Raw genomic sequence first — 26,525 nt, 5'->3', positions numbered from 1 at the left:
TTAAATAAATTGAACTGGTCATTCTTCAAATAGACATGGTCAATGTAAAACTCAGTATTTGACCAGTTTTTGGTTGACAATAGAAACCTTTTGGTTATAAGTGTCAATAATTGTGCTCACTTCAAAAATAAGAACTCTATCACACAAAGGCTGATATCTTTTGTTTCTAAACACGACATCAACCATAGTAACAGCTGAAATGCCAACCTCTTATTTGAATGTTCAACTGTTTTGTCTCTCGTTTTTTCTAGTAGTTTCAGAGCAAAAGACACCAAGGAAGTGTCTGAAGAAGAAAACATAACAGCAACAGCAATCTAGGCCTGATTTCTCCTCTTATATTTTTGTAATTCTATCCATACTTTTATATTAAAAATTGGTGTGAACAAAGGTTCAAAAAGACAGGGACAATGATGGGAACCCAACATGGGACAAGCTGTGCATTCCATGCTGTAATTTATCTCAGGGTTAAAAATCAACATGTCTACCTTTGACCCTGGGGCGTCCGTGGCTTGTTATAGTCGTAGTAGGAGGTGCGTAAACCTGGGTATCCGTTTGGAGGAGCGCGTTCGTAGTAGATATGGTGTCCTCCATTGGGCAGACTGGACATGTTGGCGTTGTTCAAGTTGATGTTGGTGGATTTAGGAGATTTGCCATAGGAGTTGTGGTGGCGGTGATGATGGTGGTGATGGTGATGATGGTGGTTGGGGTGAGCCATTGCATTAGCTCGAGAAAGACGCCCCACTGGCTGCTCCATGTGAGCATAATGAGGCGGGGGCTGCACCTGCAGGGGGCGCTGTGTGGTGTTGGTTTGATGGCCGTTTGCTCGCCGATGGCCGCCGTTCATTAGGTGGTTGCCGAAGAGGCCGCCGTTACGCTGCAGAAGAACGTCCAAAGCAAAACCACAAGAGCTTCTTACTCCCATACAACAGCTGAGAAACAGACTGACATTGATTAGCTGGAAAACTGGTGTCATTTCAAGAGTTATGTGTGCAAAAGTAGGCTTAAAAGCTGGTTCATGACATGATATGCGAGTAAAATGACAGCACTGTTGAGATTATTACAACTGATGGAAGCAAGAACCTAGGCATGGGCCAGATTGATGTTATGATTTAGAAAATACCAGAGTTTTAGTGTATTAGTATTTTAAATACAAAAATATATACAATTTATGGCACAACTGAACTCTGTTAAAATAAATACAACTATAATTTCTGCTTAAATATATCACAAAGTACAACAGCATATTACTGTTACATCACTGCAAACTTTAGGGTAATATTACCATATTTCTTAGGTATTTTGGCTTTGATGCACATACTTATGACTAAAATAACACAGACAGGTACTGCATAAAATCAGTGGCAGCTATTAACTGATCAAAATCTAGATTCAACCTCATGTTTAAAGACCAGAGAACGAGACAACAAGTTCGAACTCATAAATTGTTATGAACTGATAACTGAGTTTGTTTTACAAACTCAGTTATCAGTTTTCACTAAGAAATGGACTTTATTTTCTTTAAACTGGAAAAAATGCAAGAGACCCTCTTGGTTAATGTCTGAGACAAAATTTGCAATTTAAGCTCAGCAACAAAACACATTTGGACATTTAAAAATGGACAACAATCTAACTGTTTATGAGTTTAAGTTATAAAGCACATATACACAAAAAATCTGCTATTATTAAACTAGATAAATGATCTCTGTCTCATTTGAAAGTTTAATTTAGTCTATTATATAAAATAATTAGGTTTTACATAAACATTTGTCAATTTTTATGCTTCTGTGGAAACTAACAGGTAGGGAAGAAGTGGTAAATGTTTGCCATGAGTTTAGCTTTTTAAAATCGTGACATAAGTTTTTACTGAAAACTGGCCCATGCCTAGAAAAAAGTAGAAAACACATCTAAAGCAAAGGAAAACAAACATTTACAGTTTGCAAAGGCTGTTAAACTTAGATTTTAAATATTTTGTATGTACATTTGCAGCTACATGTAAACTGTGCATTATCAGTAAAACACAAACCGACACATTACCAAAAACCTAAATTTTGCACCAAACATTTCCCCCCTCATGCAGGGTTAAATCATTTACCCTATAAATTTCCTCGTCTTCCTCTGGAATAAAGTCAACTAGCTCGTCATCCTGCAGGTCACATGATATCGCTCGGCGAATTTCAGGCCCAATATCATGCAGCGTGCGAAGGCCAGCCTGTAATCATGACAACAACAGGCCTAAGCGCGAAGGCCGGGACGTTCATCTTACAGCTCAACTGGACAGTCACAGTCACCACACATACTAAGCATACACACACCTAGGCTGTGCAGCACCTGACATTTACAACTCTCACAGACTGAGGTGATGACAACACAGAGACAGAGACAAGTGTTTGTTTTTTGATACGTTGAGAAATATCTACCGAACATGTCTCAAATAGAAACAAGATTTTTCAAAAAGTTTTTGAGTGAAATTTACAGCTTTAGTGTTTAGCATAAAACAGAGTAATTGCGTTAGGTTTCTGACATCCACATTCTGTTTGTTGGAAATTCAGTTTCAGAACAAAGTAAAGCCTTTAGTTGTTTCTCTTATGCGACTTGTGTGATTCTTTCTTACATGATCTTGAAAGGATTACAGCTAATTTTAGCTATTATGTAAATATAAAAATCTTAGACTTATTTGCCAATGCCAAATATAACTGGCTTAGCAATATTCGTTTTAAGTCAGATTTTATGAAAGCTCAAACAGAAACACATTAATATATCTCATTCTTGAAGCAGATATGTTGGAATGGATCTTCCCTAAAACAAAACTAAACTCCGACACATTTTTAAAACCTGAAATAATTGTTGAACTAAGCTTTGATCACAGCCCTTTAGACTGTGGTTCTAATTATCTGATCAATCACATCCAAGCAAAAGAGAAAATTTAAAATATCCAGAGTGCTGCTGTGTATTATAGGAAAAGTTTCAGTAAATTTCTTGGCAGTGCTGCATATGTGCGGTGTATATCTGTATTACCTGAAGATCAAGTCCAAGGGAAGTCAAACGTTTTTGAAACTTGTAGAATATGAATTAAAATCCTTAACTGCTTTTCCTCCGCCTTCATTCAACACATGAACATTTGACAAATATTCTTTAGACTTTTAAAAATTAATTCAAACTTAAAACATTTGGGAGCCACATTAATTCAGTCTGGGAAAGCAACTGGCTATTAATTCAGGTGCACTCGTTCACAGAAATATGACATATGAAACTTCGTTGAATTGTGGAACAAATACCTCAACAGTTGTGTAAGTTATCATCCAATGTAATGGTCCAAAGGAGAATTTCATAAAACAGTGTTTGCATGAAATACTATTACATAAATTTTACAGATTAAAGAATATTTAAGATGCCATAAATCTGCTTTGGAAGGATTGCTGGTCTGTCAACCCGATAGCTCCACTTTACAATTCAAAACGTCACTTTCTCTAAAGGCATCTAAGAGAAAGGTAAGAACCCCAGCTTTAAAAGTATCATTTAGAAGATAGCTGACAAGTTAAGCTGAAGCTGAGGATGTCACCGATGGCATTCCAGATAAATTTGTACCGATTCCTGCTGATAAGGAGGGAAAGCTTGTGATTGAAGAATCTGTGGGTTTTCCCATTAGACTGAACTAAACATTGTTTGTTAGATCACATGTAATCAAACAGCCTTGTGCAGCTTACTCCAAAAGATATGAAAAAATAAAAAAATAAAGATTTTTAAATCTAGTGTCCTTCCTGACATTTAGTGGCAAAGTGAGTGTTGTAGTTCCCCAGCAGCAACTTTCCCTCCAGACCTCTCCTCTGCATGATAAAATGACTTTCCACCTGTCAATACAAAGTGATAAAGAAACTATATGGTGTGTACGTCATGTTATACACTGTGCACTACAAGATATATGGAAATATCTAAGCCATATATCAACATAGTAAATTAAAATAAATAGCCAAAGCTTTGTGAACTATATGAGAAGTGAACTGTGATGCACAGAAAACCCATGAAGTGGTGCTCGAGACAATGATACATGCTTAACATGAACATGTATGATATGTAAAGACACGGGAGGACCAAAGGCACAAATTAGAGACACATAAACCACAGGAACAAATTCATACTGTACACCAAGATCATGAACGCCCTGCTGGATCATAAATCATAGACATTAGCATACTTGATGATATCTGAGTGAAATGCATAAAAAGACATGTTACAGACTTGATTTAATTTTTATTACATCCATTCTCAAAGTTTTTATTGATCATTTCTTATTCCACACACACGCACACACACACACACACCCCCGGACACGCACACACACACACACCCGGACACGCACACACACACACACACCCACCCGGACACGCACACACACAGATCATTCTCTCACAGAAACACATAAGCACTCACCTGCAGGGCAATGGCTGTGTTGTTCTGGGAAGGGTGTGCAGTCACCAGGCCTTCCTCTTTACGTTTCTTGAATTTCCTAAAGTAGTCCTGTATCAGGAAGGTGGCATAGAACTTCCCCACGGTTACCTCATCATCTGAGTGAACAGACCACACAAATGCTTCCTGTGTCAGCAGGTCACGACACTCAGCAGCCTGGGAGGGAGAAGGAGAGACCTTCCTCCCCCCACGTCCTTTGAGGTTTTAGCTAAGCATGGAAGAGGCGTTCTCAGTGTGTCAGACACATTTATACTGATAGTGTATAAACTGTGGACCACCCGAAATTGCCTGACAATTATAAAATGGGGAAAAACGTTTTTGAATATGTTTTTGCATGTGAATTGCTTTTAAAGGTAAATTTAACATATTAATGCATAGTATTGGTCAAAAGTCTTAAATTGGCTGTATTTGTAAGTGAATATCAGCTCAGAGGTTATTGTCTTTTCTTTTACTTTCTGCTCAACTTTGAAGTAGTAATCACTCAGACAATGAAAGGCGCCTTAACTAATGGGATGAATCTGTGTTTTATCTACAATTATGGACACAGATACACAACCTGCTTCTATTCCTTTACATCACTGATTCCGAAAGTCTGAACTCCTATAAGGACTTTATGTGTCATCAATGCAGAAGCCATTGTAAAATGTTAAGTATTACTGGATTTAGCTGTTGATCCAACAAATCTGTTGCTTTTTTACAATTTAAAACTACTTTTAGATCTTAGTTTAGTAATTACAAGCAACAAAAATGTAAAACAAAAATGGTTACACTTTGTCCTTCCTCATAGTGTAAGCTAGAATAATAACAAGTCAACTTCTTAATAAATGATACTAAAGTTTTTTCAGAGCACGTTTAAGGTCAGCCAAGTTTATGAACCATTGCAGTAGGATCTTCCTGTTTTGTCATAATGTCATCTAGACTACATTACATTTACTTATTATAAATACTTTTACCCAATTTGTTTAAACTATATGCTATTTTCACTAGAAGGCAACAAGGTGTTCCAACCCACTGCAAATAAATGTTCTACGTTTGCACATGCAAACATGCAGATCTACTTTGAGCATCATACATGTCGACAGATCTCTTTTCACAATGTATGCCTAATACTAAAAAGTATTAACGTTGCATACTACGTTGAAAGCTGTGCATGGATGTTTTCTTGCATTGTTTTTTTTTTTTATGTCTTTGCAGAACTAAAGTGTGTGTGTGAGAGAGCGTGAGAATCATTCTGAAGCAGGGGTCTGAGTCACTTTGAACAAGCACGCTGGGGACAAAGATTGGACAGAGAGGCAACACTAGTTCCATGCCACCACCCTAAAACAGAACTGCTTCAGAATATTCTGAAGTGCTACAGAGTTTTTGGATACAGAGATATGTGAGAGGAGAATAAAGCTGTAAAAGCTCTAGCGGCGAGTAAAAGACAAGAAATTCAGACAACGGAGCGAGTCAGAGAGCAAGAGACAGAGAGAGGGGACAGAGAGTATTAGTTAGAGAAAGAGACAGAGAGAAAGCATGCATTTGCACATTGGTCTACAAGGCCATGCAGCCCAAAGCCCAGCAGATAGTCAGTGGTCTCCATCAGCATCCAGGGCAGGAGGAAGGAGTGTGGACAAAATACACATATAAAAGACGAACTGCTGAGAGGACAACCAGGAGAACATGAGCAGAGCAGATACAAATTGGTTTGTCTTCATCAAACACACTTTCATATGAGAACATTTAGTAATAACATGTGAACAGCATGGCTGCAAATTGTGTTTATGTTTGTGTCCCTCTCTACATGGCGTTTATTAAGTACGAGTTTATTGACAAGTAAGATTCAGTTCCACTAACCACCAGCAGGAGGCACCACTTGGTCCAGCAGCTTCATGCTAGTTCTCTTCCAGATTTTCTTGATGACGGCCCGCAGCTCTTCATTGGCCTGTTCCAGGTTACCTGAATCACAGAAAACACTGAGAAACCAGCAATCCTGCCAAAAATTACAGCTTGACAACAAACTCTGTGTCAAGATGAATTATTGGAACAATAAAGTGCCTAACAATGTGCAAACATCTATACGATAATGTATGCAAGATAAAATAAATGCCACAAATATTTCTCAGAGGCGGTTTATAAAATATTTGAAAACCTTTCATCCTTTTTCTTTCCCTTCATAGCTATAAAGTCATACAAAATTATTCATGTGAAGTTCGTACCTTCAGTTTTTATTTTCAGAGCTGTGCGCACCAGGGCAAACAGTGTAGCATTAAACATGACCGTCCCATCGCTGTTGAGAGGCATGTTCATGGCCACCAACCGCTGAAAAAGTCAAGCAGAAGCAGATTTTTAACATGAAAAACTTTATTTTTTTTCTCAGTAACATTAATGAATAGGAACAGAGAAAAAGAGACCTTGCATGCTACTCTGTGAGGACACAGTTTACCAAAACCAAGAGGGGGCTGGATACGACGAAGCAAAGTCACCACATCTAGATGTTTGATCCTTCCTCTGCACGACAAGAAACAGCACTTTAATAAGTTAAAGAGCCAAAGTTTGATAGAAAGTTGATATTTGGAACAATATACATACTTTGCCTCAGGATCATACTCTGACCAAATCCTCTTAAATTCATCAAGGTGGTGAGGACCAAGAATTGACCAATCTCGTGTCAAATAGTCAAAGTTGTCCATAATGACGGCCACAAACAAATTGATGATCTGCATGAATTGGACAAAGTAGTTTGAAAAGTGTATCATAACCTTTACAACATATTGTTGTCATATTTTATGGTTGTAAAAAAAATCACCCAAACTGTGAATGGCTGCCATTCATGTAAAACATGACTAACTTGTACTGAAAGTTGCTCACTATGGCATCATTAAATGCTTTGTTTAAGAGTGAACACATTGCAAATAAAGTTTTAAGGCAAACCTTTGCTATTTTATGCAGAAAAAATAAAATATTCCCCCTGTGTGTTTGTGCTTGTTCAGGACAAGCACAAACACTTGCTGTGCTTGTTGCCTGCTGTCAAGAAAAGAGTAATATAACTAACTGAAATTAAACACGGTAAAGAAAATGTATGTACCAAGAAAGCACAGAGCATGTAGAAGGTAATGAAATAAATTATTGCAAATCCACTGCCACAAGTCATCTCCTCCCCGGGGTTGTAGTCAGACTCTGGGTCACACAGTTTCCCGGGCATACAGGCCAACATTATCTCCTGCCATGCCTCACCTGTGGCACACCTGGAAAGCAGGAAGACAAAACAGATGCATATTAAACATCCAGAAAGTGTAAAAACCAAAGGTATTTTTCTATAGGCTGCAGATAACACACCTAAAAAGAAGGAGCACAGCCTGGGGGAAGGTCTGGAAGTTGTTGTTTCTGTTAATTTGTGTTCCATCGACCATGGCAATCTTTCCAAAAACCTAAAAACAGAAATGTCATTGGAAATTAAGTTAGACCAACTCTTTGTCACATTGAGTCACAGTGTTTTGCAAAATTATTCATCCCTGTTAAACTTTTCCACATTTTGTCACGTTATTGTGAATGCAGACAAGAGGACAACAGTAACATATGTTTGTTATTCTTTTCATAAATCTGGCCTTTATGTCGAGTCCAGATCAAATATCTGTCAATGACTCAAACCTTTGAACAAAAATCAAAACACTAGATCTGGTGCAAAACTAACTCTGCACATCACCCTGAACATAATCTCTATGGTGAATTGGCAGTGGGAACATTTTGCTGTGATGATTTTCTTCAGAGGGCTGCACAGTGGTGCAGTAGGCAGCACTGTTGCCTTGCAGCAAGAAGGTCCTGGGTTCAATTCGCTGGAGATAGACACCACCACCCCTCCCAATCCCAAGAGGGACAAGGGTTTAAAGAAAATGGATGGATGGATGGATGGATGGATGGATTTTCTTCAGAAAGGACATAGCAGCTAAAAGATGGCCTGGGCAACAATATGGGACAATGTTGCAAGAAAACTTGTTAAAAGCAGCAAAATATTTGAGGCTTTGGTTGAGATTAACCTTCCAACAGGATGAGAAAATGCCCAGTCAGAGCAACAATTTAATGGTTTACCCAAAAGCATTTATACAATAGAATTGGATTTAAGTTTGGACTTAAATCCAATGGAGAACTTGTGGAAAGAACTAAAAACTTTTACTCTGAAATTATGTCCATCCAATATGATTTAACAATTTTGCTAAAAAGAATGGGATGGACTTCACTTTCTAAATGTGCAAAGCTGATAGACATACAGCAAAAAGATTTACATATATATAAACATAATATTATCCTAAAACGTAGTCATTCAAGATACACTTAACGAATGCAAGCTTCTTTTGTCTGATTTTTGTAAAGTCAGTGTATCCTTTTTATGAAACACACTATTTTGTGTTGGTTTGTCACATAAAATACCAACTAAACACAGTTTTCAAAGGCAAAATAAGGGAAAGATCAACTATACCAACCTGCATGCCGATGACAGCATAGATGAAAAACAACATGGCTATCAGTAGAGCAACATATGGCAAAGCCTGAAAAACAGAGACTAGGTAAAACAGGAGTAATGTCAACTTTTATTTTTTTTATTTTGTTTGAATATAAACACCACCTCACCTGGAAGGACTTAATGAAAGTCCACAGCAATGTGCGGATACCCTCTCCTCTGCTGAGGAGTTTGACCAACCGCATAACTCGAAACAGGCGAAAGAAAGTGATGGAGATACGAGCACTGTCCTCCGTGTTCTGTAGATTAAAACATATTTTCAATAATTATGACATTAGCACTGCATTGGCTGAGTCAAGAGTGCCTGACTGTGCTTTGCTGGATGAGCGGAGACCTTCAAACCAGTTACATATGGGCTAACAAAGCAGCACTGCACTTTTATACATGAAATTAACTGAAATTGGAGCAAAGCCCTGGGAGGCAGTTTCTAAAACTGTAATAAGGTTTGTAATGCAGTGCAGCTGTAGCCGATATGTCTCTGCAGGTCTGTGTTCAAAGCACGGCCATGTTCTCTGTTCCTGTACAGACCTAAAAAGGGGAGTAAGCAAGGAGGCAGGCATGCTGGAAAAAAACCTTGCCATACTTGACAGGACATATCTATTCAAGCATGGCACCCTCAGTCCAGAGTCACTGCATGCGGAGTCACAGTGGGACCAACCCGAGCGGGTCGACCGGGAGGTTCACAGGTCACAGCTGGGTGACCTGATCCCAGAGGCTCATCCATGGGTTGCTACCCGCCGCCAGAACGGAGGCAGAGACCATGAAGCCGTGTCAACAGTACAAACGTGAAGAGGCACTCCCACTCGACAAAAGACAAGTGTCACGTTTGAGTGACACCCCTTCTTCCAAATAACTCCAAACATTTAGGAATAATAACAAGCCAATGTTCTGAGGATATATGTAAACAAACTAAGGAAATAGATGCGAGAAAAGTATAGTAAAGACGATGTAAATGACAAGATAAATGAAGCTGAAATCAGCAACCGATGAAAAAGGATGAGAAGACAGAATAACAAAAGAAATGCAAATCCAAACATGGCATGGCCCTGACATGGGGGGCAAAGCATCTTACCCCCATCTCATCCACCTGAGGAGTCTCCGTTGGCTTTAAAATCAAAGACCTGTATTAATGACTTAGACAGAGCCTGCAGGTCTCACATATATTTGGTCAAACATGTTACATGTGAAGTTATTGTCACAAAACGCCAGCAAATGTCAGTTAGAAGACGGAGACAGCACAAAGTCACTACTCTTCTCATCTGACAGGACAAACATGTCTCCTGCATTATCTTGGACAAAGACAGACAAGTATTTATCTATGGAAACTCTATTTACTGGCAGGCATTATCTTAACAGTAAATTATGGAGATACTAAACACTCCACAACACAAGATGTCAGCTTAACATTATGCAGGACTTAACAATTAGACATCAGAGTGACAAACAACAATAAAAGACTTATTAACACGTACGACTGGCACACAACTTTATCACAACCCCCCAGTGTAGCGGTCACTACTCATGGGACTAAATGGATACCATGGAGAGATGTCTTTGGTGAGATTTAACAATGTTAATGGTAAGTGTCCTAACTCACATAAATGTTGTGAAATGATGATGTGATAAAAGCTGCTCTTACACACCCTGGACTTGTGTGTTTTCATTATAAACCCCTGTTGGTTTTAAATTCTGACAAATGGACTTCAGAAAAATTATCTTCCTGGACACAAAAACCATGAAATATGAGCATAGTTCATTAATGCAGGCACAAATTAAGCAGCTTAACATGTGCAAGTCTGTTTGGTAACTAAATTAACATGTCAAATCTATAACTATGTAACACACTCTGGATAGTTTCAAAGTACATATTATTCAAATGTTAGATTTTCTTGGAATATTTTGAAATGGTTCCCTGGGCTTTAAGAAAGTATTTCAGTTTTTCTTTAGACTCTTGCTACTTTTTTTCATTTTTCATTAATGACGGCACAGAATGAGCAATGTGGACTAGAGTATGACAAAAATAAAAACTTCTCTGCAAAAATGCTACAATCAATTATTCTTTCAAATCAGCTTCACTCTACAGCTTATGCAAAGCCACATCTACTCTTTGCAAAGGTAACAATGTTATTGTTAATGTATTTCAAAAAGACAGACTTGGTTCCCAAACATGTGAGGATCTCACCAATTGCATTCTGAAACTAGAGGAATTGTGTGACATTAACACTTTGAAATATCCTAATGATGCACATCCTTGGAAGTTGTAGTCGTTGTTATTGTCCCTAAAAGATGAAGTCTTGAGTTTCAGACTCCAACTTGAGTCACAAAACCAAACTTTCCAGACTTATGGTTTGAGACTCAAAGTCTGGAAACAATCTTTATCTCCTTTAATCAGGAGTGAAGGAGACAGATTTTTAAACTACAGACTACTGCTCATTTACTGTGGGCTTTTAACACTTTATACTAACAATCTTCTCATATTAGCTGTACTTCCACAAAAATGAGTCTGAAATTAAATTATGAAATAAATTACTTTGACTCAGTAACTTGGGTTAAAGTTTAAATTGTATTATGGTGGAATAATTTATTGGCTGAAAAAATCCCTGAAAATAGTCAAGTTCTGGGCTAAGAAGGATTTAAAAATAAAACCCTGATAGACCTTCTGCGAGCCTGTAGAATAATCAATCAAGGATGTATAAAAAGACACCCAGAAATTTGGCATTTTGGCAGCAAAATCTTAAATTATTCAAGATATCTGCACAGCACTGCATATCCTTTTACACAACAAAATTCAATATTTTTCACACAGTTTTGCACCCATTCACACACTTTTTGATTCATGAGCAAGCATTTGTAAAGGGTCAAGGTTCAAGACAACACTGATTAACCAAGTGGTGTGGATGGACTGAACGATGTTTTAAAACTGAAGAAAGCTTTATTAAATACTGAAAAAGTGATTTTTTTTTAGAATGCTCAGCACTGAAAACAAAACAAACAAAAAAAAACTCCAGACAGATGTGGCGTCATTCCAATTCCTCAGCATAACAAACCGTCAGCATGAGTTGCAGAAATAAACGGAGATGATTTAACTAAAAATAAAAGCAACTCAGAATTAGCTCGAGGAGGTTCTTTAGGTAATCCTGGCCACAGCGTTAATGGAGCATGCGTTCTGCGTCACCACATCGCTGGGGTAGCACTGCACGCGCAAAACATTCAAATGATTTAGAGCCAGTGGTGACCTCAGAGCAAAGCAGCAAACCATGCATACCAGTAGTGCCCTGAAATTAAAGAGCCACAGCAGGGCGCTCTCACAGTCCGGTGCAGAGAGATACGGGTGAGCGACACAAAGGGAAGAGAGAAAACAAGAGAGGAAGAGGAAGAGGCCAGCAACTGAGAAAAATGCTGGGACAGAAGATAAAGCAAGATACAGGTGCCTCTCAGTAAATAAAAATTAATTAAACCCATTGAAAAAGTGAAACTTGGATATAAGAAAGATTGGGAGGGATACATGTCATCACTTTACTTGCGTTAGTTTTGGTGATTATGATGGACAGCTAACAAAATTTAGTTTCTCAGAAATTTAAGTATTATGATTTGCAAAAGTATCTGCCAAAAATACATCCATGCTTCCAGGAATCATAGGTTCCTCTAAAGGCAGCATTTAGCTTTTCTGATTTACTTGTTTTGGTATTTCTGATCTTGATGACATTGCATCCTCAACAGCTTCTCTGTGGTTTTAAACATCTCTGCTTGTGGAAACGTCACTTTGAAGATAAAGCAAAATGGATCCTGTGCCTCTTCACTTTTCCTCCACACTCTGGAACCTTGATTTCTATAAAAAATTATCATTGTCCCACGTTAAATACTGTTAACTCTGGTCAGAAGTGCTCTAACACAAAGGATGTACCAGCATCATGTCCAGGATTTGAGTATCTGTGATGGCTCAGTTCTAAATTGATCCAAAATCTGCTCCTTGAATGGGCTTTGCTTTAAGATCCTCTTAATGCCTCAGTTACCCCCTGCTGTTTGTGGACCTTTTTCTACACCCAAACATTTTCATTTCACTCAACTTTCCATTATTATGATTGAATACAGTACCCTGTAAACAACTAGGTTGCTTAGGAATTACCTCTTTGGTTCACCCTCTTTATGAAGGGGATCAATGTCTGTCTGCTAACCATCTGTCAGGAATGTGTTTGCCATCACATAAAATTTTCACACATTAAAAAAATATTTTACTTTGTTGCCCACATGTGATATATTGGGCAAATGAATCTATCTAACAAAGGAGTTTCTCATTTTGAACTAAATTACTGAAATAAATGGTCATTTTGATGATTTTCTAATTTATTAAAATGCACCTTCAAATAATGAAGCAGGAAAGTGAAAAGGGAGAAAAGAGGAAAAAAAGGAGACAGTTACTGTGGCAGAGTTCATGCACCTGACTGGAGTTTACACACCTGCGCTACACATGTGCTCCATTCAGAGCTTTAAGAGCTCACTACAGAGAGACAGAACAAAACACAGAAACAGTCACTCAAAGAGACACAAACACAAGATCATCAAAGAACCTCAGACTCAGCTGGCGTCATTCATATTCAATAGGAAAATGCTAAAAAAAGATGCTTCTAATTAGCCAATCCTCTAATTGTGCATTTTTATAGAAACATATGCTAAGAACCTTCATTTGATTTGATTTGTCTATTCGGTTGAAACTGAATTACTTCCAGGTCACTACATGACTTGATCCATTCCCAAAAATATCAGCTGTAAGCAAAGCCACTGTTTCTCACACAACTTTAAGGTAAGAACATTATTAATGCTTTGAAGAAAATCCCAGCTTCAGTTTAAAAAAAAATAATCATTTTGTTTATGTTATCCTTAATGTTGTGCAGAATTTCTTAGTTTTAACTCCAGGGCCATTCTGTCTGGAGAAAAAAAAGTAATGGGGACAGCAAGCAAACAAACAAACCAACAAAAAGCACAAACTTCACAAGGCTCTATGGAAAACACTGACCGGAAGGGTAGGGACTGTGTGGCCGACTGTCATCTGTGAGAGGCAGATGTGGAAAGGATGGTAGGTTATGAGATGACTGTCTGACCCACCAACATGCAATTAGTGAGTTCAGGCCAGAATTTTAAAAAGCTGTTTAACTCATGCCTGGAAAAAAGCTGAAAATATGGGCGATGTACAAGGCAAACACACAACACGTCAGCTGCTACGATTAGATGAAACATTCAGTTAAAGACAGGCGTGCAGGTTACACAGAAATAAATGTCATGAAAGGTGTTTGAAACATGAACGCCCTTGTGAAATTCACAACAACCTCAATCCTGCACACACTCACAGCTGGATTAAACACTGAACACATGTTAAACACACATGCATAACACAGAGAACCTGAAAACTCACAATGATTTGTTCTTTTAAGCAAAGTTAGTGTTCATTAACACAGTCATGCAACACTCAAAAACACTGATTGTTACTCCAGAAAAACAGCACTGCAGCTCAGACATGAGAGCACTCGGGAAGGGAAGAAGAAGGTTAAAGTCATTGAAGTCTGAAAGTGATTATTTGGGAGGGACTGCTAAATTGGTCAGGTTCTGTGGAGTATTTGTTGACAGTCGGCATCTTAGCTGCAGTTGTCTCATGGATTTTATTAGGTAAAGATAAGAACTTATCTTAACCTAAAAGATTTACGTAACACCACAAAATGACTTCCCTTTAAGTGAATGTATTTGAATAGCTTTAATACTGCCTTACTCTTTTCTCAGTCAGAAAGTCTCCACTGTTGTGCCTAATGTGCTTTTTAATCAGGGAACTTGAAGATGCTGTTTCTTATCTTCTCATGTCTATATCCTGGCAATCCCAAATATTTATTATGCAGGTTTAAAGTGTGGAAATCCCAGGTGATTGTAAAACCATCTGGGGAAGAAAGTATATAGGAGTCCCATCAAGTATTATTTTAGCTGAATTAATAAAAACAGCATAGGTTGTTGCCAGTTCAAGCATTCACTATTTTATTGTGAGTGTTTTTTTATTAGTGTAGACAGAGCTTCTGTACGCCATAAAATAAGATTAAGTAATGTTTTTGCTGAGTCATAGAATATCTGAATAGTTTTTGCATTAACTTAATAGTAGGGTTACATAAATGATTTAGCCTCCTAGGCTGAGAGGATCATAATGTGTATTATTTTTTTTGCATGTCCAAAAAACTGATTTATTAGGAAATTAAATTATGTTTGCTACATTGTCATATTTGAAGAAGCGTTTATTATCTTAACACTCCAACACATTTTTACATGTGTACAGACTGCAAAAACAACAGAACAAAATTATAATTAGCTAGTTTTTGAGTTTAGAGATGTTGGGCACCGGCCCCACTCCAGCAGGCAGTTGTTCTGCTTTTTACAGCAAATGAAAAAAATAATCCCTTTTTCTCCAATATTGGACAATTCATACTGCTGTGTACTGCAGGTAAGATAAAGACTGCTCATAACCACTCCACATAACCTGACTCAAAAAATCTTAGCTGTTTATGATGAGCTACATCTTATAGCTTTCAAAATCATACATATTTCACTAAAAGTATGTCTTAAAGTATTGCAAGGAACAGCTTGAGTTTCAAGTGCCTTAAACTGAAATCCCAAACACCTTACATTTAGTCTTTGCAGAAAGAAAAATATTTTTTCTGTTCCAAAAGTCATTTATGCTCTTAATATAAATTTTAAAGGTAAGTAAAATATTTTTTGTGCTCTTTAGAAAACCCTAACCATCTTTCTTTCATCCTGTCAGTATTTTAATTTTAAGCCAACTGCAAAGGGGATCAAAAGATAAAGTTGTCATCAACAACCAGCTACACACAAGCAACATTTTTTTTATTTCCATACTTGCCTCTACAAGTTTCTATGGGGGAAAAAAAGTGAATAAAAACAAGAATTAGATTACCAGATCATAAACGGATCCGATTCTGAACCGAACACAGACCTCAGATCACAGAAAAATGTGAATAGTTCCTGTGACACTCCAAGGTAAACAATTATGTACATAATATATGCAATCGTGATACGTAGCTGTAGTCACAATAAAACATGTAGAGAAAACCACAGTCTATTAAGGTTAATAAATTCTATGTAAATACCACACACAATAAATACACTGTCTTGCATAAGTGTTCCTACCACTTAAACTTGTTTTTACTATTTATTATGCTACAATCACATATTTCAATGCATTTTAGAGAGACACTATGTGACAGGCCAAAACAAAACTGAATAAAAGTGAAGTGAAATTGAAACTTTCTTGAAAATAAATTTGCATTCTTCTAAACTTATTGAAGGTTGTATGTTTAGTGTTGCTGCCCTGCTGGAAGATAAAAAAAATCTTTCCCTCTTTAGCTGCTTTTCTTCCATTACTGCCATGCATTCAGCTCAATTCATCTCCACATTAACTTTAACCAGCTTCCCTGTCTCTGTTACCATACCATGATTCTGTCACCACCATGTTTCTCTGTGGAAATGGTGAGTTCAAGATGATGCCTAGTGTCAATTTTCCAGCATACCACGCATTTGTTATGCAAATCAGAAAGTTCAAATTTATTCAAGTTCATCTGACCAAAGCACCATCTTCCTCATGTTTGCTTGTGGAAAACTACAAACTTGTTCTTCACGTTGCTTTTTTTACTATTTGGGTGACTTCTGAAAGTAAATGGTTGTAGTGAAATTTTATTTAGGGATTTTAGGGTAAAGAGGTCTGAATGCAAATGCATGGTACATTTTTGAAAACATTTATCTGTAAACAAACAAACAAAAAAACAGATAACCATATATCGTTTTTCTTTCACTTTACAAATTTTCACTACTTCGTTTTGGTCATATACACAAAATTAAAACAAAATACAGTGAGGTATGTGGCTGTAATGTAACAACATCTGACAAAATTCAAGGGGCACTAATACTTTTGCAAGGCATTGTAAAAGTTTATTTGAAAGTCAAACTGAAGCTTACAAAACAGCCAATGGCACTTTATGATAATCTAACAGTGGTGCACCTTTTTAATCATTTACACAAAGTCAATGGCATTTATATGTAAATGCCTACATGAGAAGGCTATTACAACTATTTATTTAACTTAAACACATTTAAATTGACCATCTGGCTTTCTGTAAAGGTTCAGTTTAACTTTAGAGTCAGAGAAAAGTAGTACTTACGTTCACTTCAGTGATAGCAATATCGACGACGCTACCAACAACAATTAAGGCATCAAAAGTGTTCCAAGCATCAGCAAAATAGTGCTGTTGGAGGCAACATTTAAGGGTAAAAAAGGCAATGAAAGACAGTGAACAGGGGAATATGGAAGCAGTCAGACGGATGAAATCAGAGAGGAATTTGAAATAAAAATGAAATTAAAAACAGTTGAAATGGCAGGATCAGGAGAGGAGAAAGAGAAACAGAAATAAAGCATTAGGAAGGATCAGACTGAAAACAAAAAGTGGTAGCTCTGCTGCAGAAACCTGTCAGAAGCATTGCTGAACCAGAGGAGGAAGAGGACGAAAAAGCGGCGAGGCAAACGGTAGCTGAATTTACTTACATCAATTTCACTCAGAACAATGTCTACTATGCTGCCAATGACTACCAGGGCATCGAACACGTTCCAGGCGTCCCCAAAATATCCCTGAATGATGTGTGGGTCAAGTGTAAAGTCAGCAAAAATAAACAAAAAACGTTTTAACTCTTACACAGAAATTTAAATCTACTAATACTTCTAATTTAAAACACACAGGGAGCCCCCTGCTGACATCCTCAGCTGAAGGGCCCATAATTACACCGCATTGATTTACAGGGTGTTGTTAAGCTGAAGGGAACAAAATCCACACCGAAAGTCATGCTAACAATAAAATTACAAGCAAAACTGCTGCAAAGTCAGCGATTGAAGAAAAAAGATCTGAGCACTGCAAAACACATTTTTTCTTACTAGCATCCTGTCTTTCTTTGGAACACAGAGCTGTGAATCAAGCAATGAAAACAGATAAAAAAAAACATTGAACATCTCCCTATCATTCAGGTTCATTATACAGTATTCAAAGTCAAATTTTAGCATTAATTAATGGGATTCTTTAATGATTAAAAGTCCTTATGTGCCCTCTGCTGTTACCCTTTCATAATTCAAAGGCCAAATGACTCAATGACGCTAACCAGGCTGGACAGCAGCTGTGTTGGTTAAAGTGGCGTGTTGCACTCACTGGCACCGACTTTACACATGTCTGCCAATTCAGAGCCGTATCTGCTGTAGATCAGCGATGACCCAGAACTCAATTTCTCAGTAGAAATGCAGGTCTCCAACACTGAGGTGCAACAAAAGTGCATAATTTTCAGCATGGGAGATAATCTCCGTAAAAAGTGCTGCAGTAAGCGCATTGCTGCTTCTTTTATCTCCTGCTGACTGAGCAGAGCAGAAGCAAAGAGGTGTGTACCGGCTCAGGAAAGAGGATTGCTTGCTCCAAACCTAGGTACTTCCATAATTTTGGGTAAACACAACATATTAGTCATATCCTTAGTAGATTGTAGCTCTAAATTAAATTTTTATTTTACCAACTTTTTTCTGACTGGGAGCAATATTAATATATTGAATTAACCCAGCCAAAGTAACAGTTGAGGGAACTAAACAGGCACGTTTTCTTGTCACCAAAGAAAAGTCATGAAAGTACCAGTGGAAATATGAAAAAATGTTCCAAAGAGAAAGATTATTTCACATAAATCTGGACAAAGAAGCTGGACCTCCATTAGCGTAGTGGATTGAGTTTAAATTTCATGACAAGTGTGATAAAGTCTTATTTTCTTATTTATTTCTTTTCTGAAGCAGCGATCCTTTTATTTTCAATTTCTCATTTTCAGATAAACATTGCGGTTGCACAACCTCAATTTATCAGCAAAATAAATAAAGTTTCTACTTTTTCCATCTCTAATTATACAGTAGCCTTTATTTGTGTTAAAAGATAATATATTTCTCAAAATGACAGCTTAATTAATTGCATAAATAGTCAGAATCTTACTTTTATTAATTAATGATGTTTCTGTTTATTTTGTATATAGTACTCACCCTCGGTTTGAATGCGATGAGCTTGAGAACCATTTCCACAGTGAAAACAGCAGTGAAAACCATATTGAGAATGTCCATTACATAATTAAAAAGTGCTGATTGGCCATAGTGCTGAAAAAGAAAATAAATAGGAAGGGTAAAGCAAAAATAAAGTTATTTTAAAATATGAAATCATCATTTGTAAACCTAACAAACGCAATTGAGGCAAACAAAGAAATCATGTGTACTGCACTCAAAATTGGTTTGAAATAAATGTTTTCTTGATTTCTTACCTGGACAGCCAAGCAGAGCGTGTTGAGCATGATGAGCACAAACATGATGTACTCAAAGCCAGTGGAGTTCACCACATACCAAAACTTGTACTGGTATGGGTTCTTGGGAATATATCTCCTCAGGGGACGGGCCTTTAGAGCATACTCCACGCACTGACGCTGCACCGACATAAAGACATGAAAGGTGAATTTTCAAACAATCTCTGCCTCCTTGATTAAAACCTTTGGGATCGATATTAGTGAAAAGTTTATCGATATTAGTGAACAGTTAGCTAGGATTTTAATAGATAAAGAGACATAGATGATGTATGTACAGCAGAAAGCATTTCTCTAGTGGTTTTTGTCATTTTTCTGCTTTAATGATAAAAGTTACATTTAGATTGTGAAACAAGAAAACTGAAACCAGATGGAAAAAATGGAAATAAATTGTTTATATAACTTGATGGTCATTTACTTAGTGCTATGTATCTTGTGTGAGAGACTCTGAGATCCAGCTCACATTGGACAAAAGACAGAGCTGGTGAGTCAGAGCCAGAGTGTACCGATAAACAGAAGTTGTAGAGATTTTTACCTGGTTCTTGTCAAGTTCACAGTTTTTATACTCCTTCTCTCCTTGTTCTTGAAATGTGACGATGACAAAACCCACAAAGATGTTCATCATAAAGAAAGCAATGATAATGATGTAGATGATGAAGAAGATGGAAATTTCCACACGGTAGTTGTAAATGGGTCCCAGATTCTCCCTGTTGGAGTCGATGGCTTTGTACAGCAACCTAAGCAGACACATGTATGTCAATCGCTTTAATAAAAACTCTGGACTCTCGACACTTTGAGAGTAAAATGTTTGAGTCTTACGCCGGCCAGCCTTCAAACGTGGAAACAGTAAAGAGGGCCATCATGGCCATAAGGACATTGTCAAAGTTGAAGTCGCTGTTGTGCCACACCCGCCTGTGGATCGTCGGCTGGTTAACATCTCCATCCTTATACAGGATGTATGTGCCTCTAGAAGAAAATGATCAATTATGTGGAGGGTGAAAATCAATATTTAGTAATAAATGAAGGTCAAGAAACAAGATATTTGAAACTTACTTGCATTCTACTGGACTGGACTTGGCCTCATCTGTGCAGCGGTAAAACTTTCCCTATAAAGCAAAAAAATAATTGTTATGCTTATACTAATTACTATTAATTTCAAAATGATCTGTCTTCATAATGTCTTAGTCAACGTGCCACCAAGGCACTTTGTATTGCCTTGTTGCTGAAAATGTGCTATATAAATAAAATTACCTTTACCTTTATAAATGAGTGCTGCTCACCTTAAATAGCTGGACACCTATACAAGCGAACATAAACTGAAGTAGAGTGGTAACAATCATGATGTTGCCAATAGTTCTGATTGCCACAAAGACACACTGAACAACATGCTGTGGAACAAAGAGACCAAAATATTATCAACCTGAACCAAAAACTGTTGTAGTTTTAGTGTAGAAATATGTTTTCAGTTCCTACTTTAAGGCCCTTGGCTCTATTGATGGCCCTCAGGGGTCGAAGCACTCGAAGAACTCGGAGAATCTTCACCACAGAGATGGCCGAAGACCTGAGAAAACCAAATAAATAACCTTTCCTCAGTGACACCAAACGAAAAGACTGTGATATCTTATTTTAATTTAAAACCTGAAACAAATGTGTGCCAAATGTGACGAATTTGGGATCCAAGCCCAAATAGGCAAAAGAATGTGGCAGTTATTCTAGTTTTAATGACGTTCTTGATTTAAGATAACACCTGCATCTTAAACTCAGTTCTGACTTCAATATATGACTGATGAGGAAACTTTAAAACACTTTTTGAAGGGTTATTTTTTTTTATTAAGAACTGAAGTTGCTTTTTTGTACCATTTGAAAATGTATCTATTTCTCAGCTAAATCAAATGCATAATTGACAATGGTCCATTTAGGCTGAACAAAAGAGGGCACTAATAATGTAAACTTGTTAATTTTTTGTTAAATCAATTCAGAGATTTTTGTGTTCGGAAATGAGAAATATCTAAACACAGAAAACACTTCTTGAAGTATTTTCTTTTTATTTTCCCTTTGCTCAACACATTTTGTTGTCAGATTTTGACAACAAAATTTATACCATCTGAGTTGCTGGAATGGGTTTTGGGCAACGACTATCAGTCAACTGGGAGGAGAGACAACATTTACTGGTAAAGACTTGCACAAGTCGGATGCTGCATTCAATTTGTCACAGAAATTGGAGTTAGAAAGGCTTTGATATCAGAGTTGAGAACGTTTGAGCTATAAATAAAAACAGATTTGTTCTTTGTTTAGTGGAAACTATTATCAGATTACAGAACAAACAAATATACTCCTCTCTATTTTGTAGATTCAAACAATAAAAGGCACATATTCACAAACAGATATTTCATAGCACAATATTTGTCAGTGGTGTATTGAGATGAAAACCATCCAAAGTGCTAATAAATGGCTAATACTGGAAAAGTTCACTATATTCTGTGTGGTTGGGAATGTTGGGTAAGCTCTAATATTCCCAGTGGGGAATTCTGAAAATCTGATTCCAGAGATCTGAGAGAATGCAGAAGAAGTACGTCAGGAGAGATGCATGCAGGAACAGATCTGCAAAAGAGGCTTAGATCCTATCATGACTGCTTGCAGATCAAATTTTCTTTTTTACTCACTGAATGCCGAAAGAGACAAGAGAAACCCCGACCACCAAGAGATCCAGGAGGTTAAAGTAATTCCTGCAGAATGCTCCCTTATGGAGAAAAGCTCCATATGTTGTCATCTGAGGAGAGGACAGATGGTATTAGAGGCGCAAAAAAATTACAGCTTTTTATACACAAACAGTGCTACATTTCATACTGCAGAGGACTCAAACACAGCCGATATAAACAGCTTAAACAGGAATATTCTCAGCACTCAGAATCCTGCAGTCAAACACACACACACACACACACGCCTCCACACTCTTTTAGATCACTCTGATTTGGGGTGGCGAGCTCACAGCTGTGAAGCAGGAAGGCTAACTCTACTATCGCCACCCCCACGGCCCTTAAAAACATGAATGTAGTAGTAAGTCATTTATTTCGCAATCCACTATGGAATGAGGCAATCAAACATGCATTTTGTTGCCATGAAGTCAAACCTGTAACAGCTCTATTTATAGGGATTGGAAACTAGGAATGGCCTTACTGTCACATTCATGTTGGCCGTCCTCTTAAAGCACATTCTGATATGTTCTTTAAATGCTCAGATTAAACTGGAGGCAGCTCCCAGTTGAAACTTTGCAGTTCAGCAGGCAGAGAAGAAAAAACAGCCAAAATAACTCTTCTTCAAATAATGAAAGTAAAATGCTTGTTTTCCAAGCACATATAAATGTGAAGTCCTGCAGAGAGGCCAAGACACAAGACTGCTAACTAAGAGCGCTTGAGAATATAAAGGCCAAAAGCAGTAAAGTTATCAATCGTTTATTATTTTTGCCTGAACAGCTGCAGAAGTGACTTTACATTGATATGCAGCCAGTCAGGGAAAGCAGACTGAACCATGCTCGGCAGGAACATGGTCGGTTGTGCCCCCTCTTTTATGGTAATTCTGAAGAGCAGTCAGTATGATAAGCATGGAGCTTCGTAGCTTTGACTGGAGCTGGCTTTATGCTGCTACAACACAAACCCTGACCTCAACTTCAGCCAATGCCTTTGAAAATGTCGGAACACCCCATAAAATTTTGTTGCAAGGCAAACAGAGGTTGCATCTTGTTTTCCACATTTCCACCAAAAATCGTTTCAGCGATGACTGCCCCAATGATGTGACACCCAAGTGAGAATAATGTCATGTTCATGTGATGTTTCCTTCCCCCATGAGAAGCTCTTTGATTAGGATAATTTAACAAATATCGTGTTAATGTTAGTGTGTGCAACCAAAAAGTCCAAAATAGTAATTTGTTGCTTTTTAAAAGAGGTGCCATGAAGAATAAAAGCAAATAAGAGAAAGGAAACAAACAAGCTAGGTTGCACTGAGTGGCAGGTGAAACACAAGGAGAGAATGCAGCAAGGCTCTCGTTGTCACTCTATGGGGTTACCTTCAATACGATCTCAAATGTAAACATACTAGTGAAGACATAATCTGCATAGCCTAGGACCTGGAAGGCAACGAGACGTTTGGAGTGTTATTGGAATGAGGTTAGTGACAGCACAGACAGGGGACACAGGGCATTTACCTTCAACACGATCTCAACAGTAAAGATAGCGGTGAAAGCATAGTCAAAGTAACCAAGTATCTGCAAAAAGCAATGTAGATGTTTAACAAAGACAGTCATCATGCAGCTTTATACATCATAAACAAGGTGAAAGAAAGGAGTAAATATTTAAGCATTTACAAAGGAGGATTACCAAGAGTTACTTCACTCAGTTAACGAAGTCTAACATAGCGACTCTATTGCATTTAAAAGGGAAAATTAAACATCCTACCTGAGAATTTAAAATCGGGACCACACTAGTGTTTTTGCTGGATTTAGCTCATAAGAGATTTTGTTTACTTTTTGAGTTTCTGTCGGACCACTCCTACCTTGTCAGGAATACAGTTTTATCTAAAAAGACGTTTGACAAAAATCTCAAGATAACAAAATTATCTTGAGATAAATAGATTTACAAATCTATTTTGTAAAACATCAAGTCTTCCTTATGAAATATGGGTTTTGTTTATTAAGAACCCATATTTTGTATAATCTGTGTGTACTGGGAGAAAAAGAGTAATATGTACTGTTCTATTTCATAAGAACAAAGTGAATTAGATTATGGCATGGTGCCATATATATATCTTTTTTTCAATACTTTGTAATCCCCAAACCATCTTAGTCTGAAGAGCTGTGAGAGCACATTGATGGTCAAATAACACTGGCTACTGCCATGTCAGCCTCTCCAAGCATTTGACATGTTGAGGTGAGTGAATCTTTACCAGGCTACACAGAGTATCTGCACACCATAGATTCAGTAATGTCATTACTAGGTCAAAGCAATAAAATTTATACAGCACTCATGCATAGTTTGCATTTGCTACAAAGCGTTTTGATACGCTGAAACAATCCACATGCCATGTCTACTGTATCAGATGCATTAAAAGGTAATGCCTCAGAGCCCCATATTTTCAGTTCATACACCATTGAAACACATGGAATATAGAGTACAGCTATAAAAAACAAACTTAAACTTAGTTTGCAGAAAGTTGTTTTTAGTTAGAATAAAAGAAACTCTGTGACCTAATAATTTTTTTCACATTTTGTAAACTTTTTTCTGAGAACTCTCCTCATCTGTTGACTCTTAAACAGGATGTGTGAGCTTGATACAAAAGAAACCTTACATTTATGTGGATACTCTTTTCAAGTAATTAAATACAAACAAAAATGTATAAAAGTTAATCCTAAATTCCAGGATTTAAAACAGATCAGAAACTGATCTGCAAATTCTCAATAATACAAATACATTCTATTTTTATGCTTACTTATGTATCCTATATTTTCTAGATTAACTCCACTGGGAAGATTGGCTCTTTTGTGTATTTCTGATGCTTAGTGTGAAACAGTTTGTCCACATTAAATGGAACACTGTTCATGCATTTAAGACGTTTTTGTTGAAGTCCATCTAAAAAAAAGTTACATGATCTTTTGAAAAAAGACAATTTATCATTTTGCTAAATATTTACAACAGAATATTTGTTGTCATTTTAAAATATAGCCATTTTATTTGTACATCTTTTCAATAAAGACAAAAACACTTTTTAATATAGGGGTTGGATATCTTTTAACTTGGATATATTTTCTTGACTAAGGAGTGTCAAGAAAAATATATCCAAACAATATTACCAGTACATTTAATGTTGTTTTGTTGTGGTCAGAAATGTCACAAATCTCACGTTTTGTAGTGATGTCTGCTACATATTTTATGCCAATAGTTTGTGAATTTATGTACTTCGTGTAAAATGTATTAAAAGCAGATGCTTTGGTAAAAACAAACTTTATGAATGAGTGGAACTTCCCATCTGGCGCTTCAGTGCAGCAATTGCAGCGGTTTGGTGGGGGGTGTAGTTTTTTTTGCTGCTGCTCATAAAGATGAGGAATCTGTTAACAGGTCAGGACCAGGAGATCTCTTTCTTCTGTCTTGTTTCTAAATCACATCTGGATTGTTTTTTGTGATCTTTGTCATTTGCACCGACACAGAAATAGGTGCAAATGAATCCACCTGGTCGACTTCGTGCTCCTGCATGTGTTTAATGCAATTTACTTTGTGAATCCAGTAAAAATTAGGCTTAAAGAGAAAAACAACTACAAACATTGGAGGGGATTGCCCTGCAAGTATTTAGAAACTGATCTACATGAGAGCTTAATCTAATGTGGGAGTTCTTAAACATAAATGTTTAAAGTTGCTTAAGATACTTGCTTTTAACATAACTCTACTCAAACAGTGCAAAAGAAGCTCCACTATTTCCCATTTTCACAGTTGTATTATCTACATAAAAGTATTGATCAGAGTAATTCTGGTCCTTAAAAACAACAATCACATTTTTTCTAAAAAAATATTATTTTTATGAAGATTTTTACAGAATAACTTATCAACCTACCACCTTTATATAAGTTTATCAGTTCTTAGGTAATTATAAGTTATCTAATTTCTTTTATTTTACTGTTAATCCTTTTGTAGCACACATTTGTACGCTGCTTAACACATTTTGTGCCTTTTTCATATGATTCTGTCCTCAAATGCAGTTCTTTTTTTCTTTAAAGCAGTATCAATATTATGAATGCTGCTACAAAAAAGGTTTCTGCCATGACCTCCTCGCTGCGTCTTCAAGGACATGATGCCAGATAAATGCCAAATTTACTTTAATAAATTACAGTTTTCATACAAAAAGATGATTTTAAGTTGGCCATATCTAATTGTTACAAAATAAGATCAGTGGTTTGTGAGAGTAATCTGTAAAACTCGACTTTTTTGTCTCTCACTGGATTAATGCACACAAAAGGAATCATTTTTTTCCACAAAATTCCAACATCTATTCTTTCATATATTCAGCTATTATTTATCAAAAAAAAAACATTTGTAATTTATCACATGTTAAAACAATTCAATAATTGGCAGGTTAAAAAAAAAAAAATTGTCAGGTAAAAAATAAAGGCTTTGGA

At 37.0% G+C, this 26,525-nt stretch overlaps 1 protein-coding gene across 10 annotated transcripts in view; it reads right to left on the bottom strand.

Annotated features, from left to right (window-relative positions):
* Window positions 1-26,525, bottom strand: part of LOC102234457 (voltage-dependent L-type calcium channel subunit alpha-1D-like) — a 71,608-nt gene that overhangs the window by 6,998 nt on the left and 38,085 nt on the right. For 3 of the 10 annotated variants that reach the window (XM_023324487.1, XM_023324488.1, XM_023324491.1), the window contains 24 exons: window positions 23,568-23,627; window positions 23,430-23,489; window positions 22,030-22,136; window positions 20,840-20,927; window positions 20,647-20,754; window positions 20,420-20,472; window positions 20,186-20,332; window positions 19,902-20,103; window positions 19,331-19,489; window positions 19,059-19,169; window positions 17,170-17,253; window positions 15,855-15,866; window positions 10,035-10,067; window positions 9,073-9,201; window positions 8,925-8,990; window positions 7,783-7,874; window positions 7,532-7,691; window positions 7,036-7,163; window positions 6,858-6,954; window positions 6,663-6,765; window positions 6,301-6,402; window positions 4,429-4,562; window positions 2,093-2,209; window positions 486-874 (listed from right to left, as the gene is read on the bottom strand). In XM_023324487.1, coding sequence (XP_023180255.1) covers window positions 486-874; window positions 2,093-2,209; window positions 4,429-4,562; window positions 6,301-6,402; window positions 6,663-6,765; window positions 6,858-6,954; window positions 7,036-7,163; window positions 7,532-7,691; window positions 7,783-7,874; window positions 8,925-8,990; window positions 9,073-9,201; window positions 10,035-10,067; window positions 15,855-15,866; window positions 17,170-17,253; window positions 19,059-19,169; window positions 19,331-19,489; window positions 19,902-20,103; window positions 20,186-20,332; window positions 20,420-20,472; window positions 20,647-20,754; window positions 20,840-20,927; window positions 22,030-22,136; window positions 23,430-23,489; window positions 23,568-23,627 — 2,741 coding nt within the window. The remainder of the gene's footprint in view (window positions 1-485; window positions 875-2,092; window positions 2,210-4,428; window positions 4,563-6,300; window positions 6,403-6,662; window positions 6,766-6,857; window positions 6,955-7,035; window positions 7,164-7,531; window positions 7,692-7,782; window positions 7,875-8,924; window positions 8,991-9,072; window positions 9,202-10,034; window positions 10,068-15,854; window positions 15,867-17,169; window positions 17,254-19,058; window positions 19,170-19,330; window positions 19,490-19,901; window positions 20,104-20,185; window positions 20,333-20,419; window positions 20,473-20,646; window positions 20,755-20,839; window positions 20,928-22,029; window positions 22,137-23,429; window positions 23,490-23,567; window positions 23,628-26,525) is intronic. The other 7 variants (XM_023324496.1, XM_023324490.1, XM_023324493.1 and 4 more) reach the window with 7 other exon arrangements.

Source organism: Xiphophorus maculatus, chromosome 20 (genome assembly GCF_002775205.1).
Source record: "Xiphophorus maculatus strain JP 163 A chromosome 20, X_maculatus-5.0-male, whole genome shotgun sequence".
In the NCBI taxonomy this organism is placed as follows: domain Eukaryota; kingdom Metazoa; phylum Chordata; class Actinopteri; order Cyprinodontiformes; family Poeciliidae; genus Xiphophorus; species Xiphophorus maculatus.
This window is presented reverse-complemented; position numbering and strand designations above follow the sequence as displayed.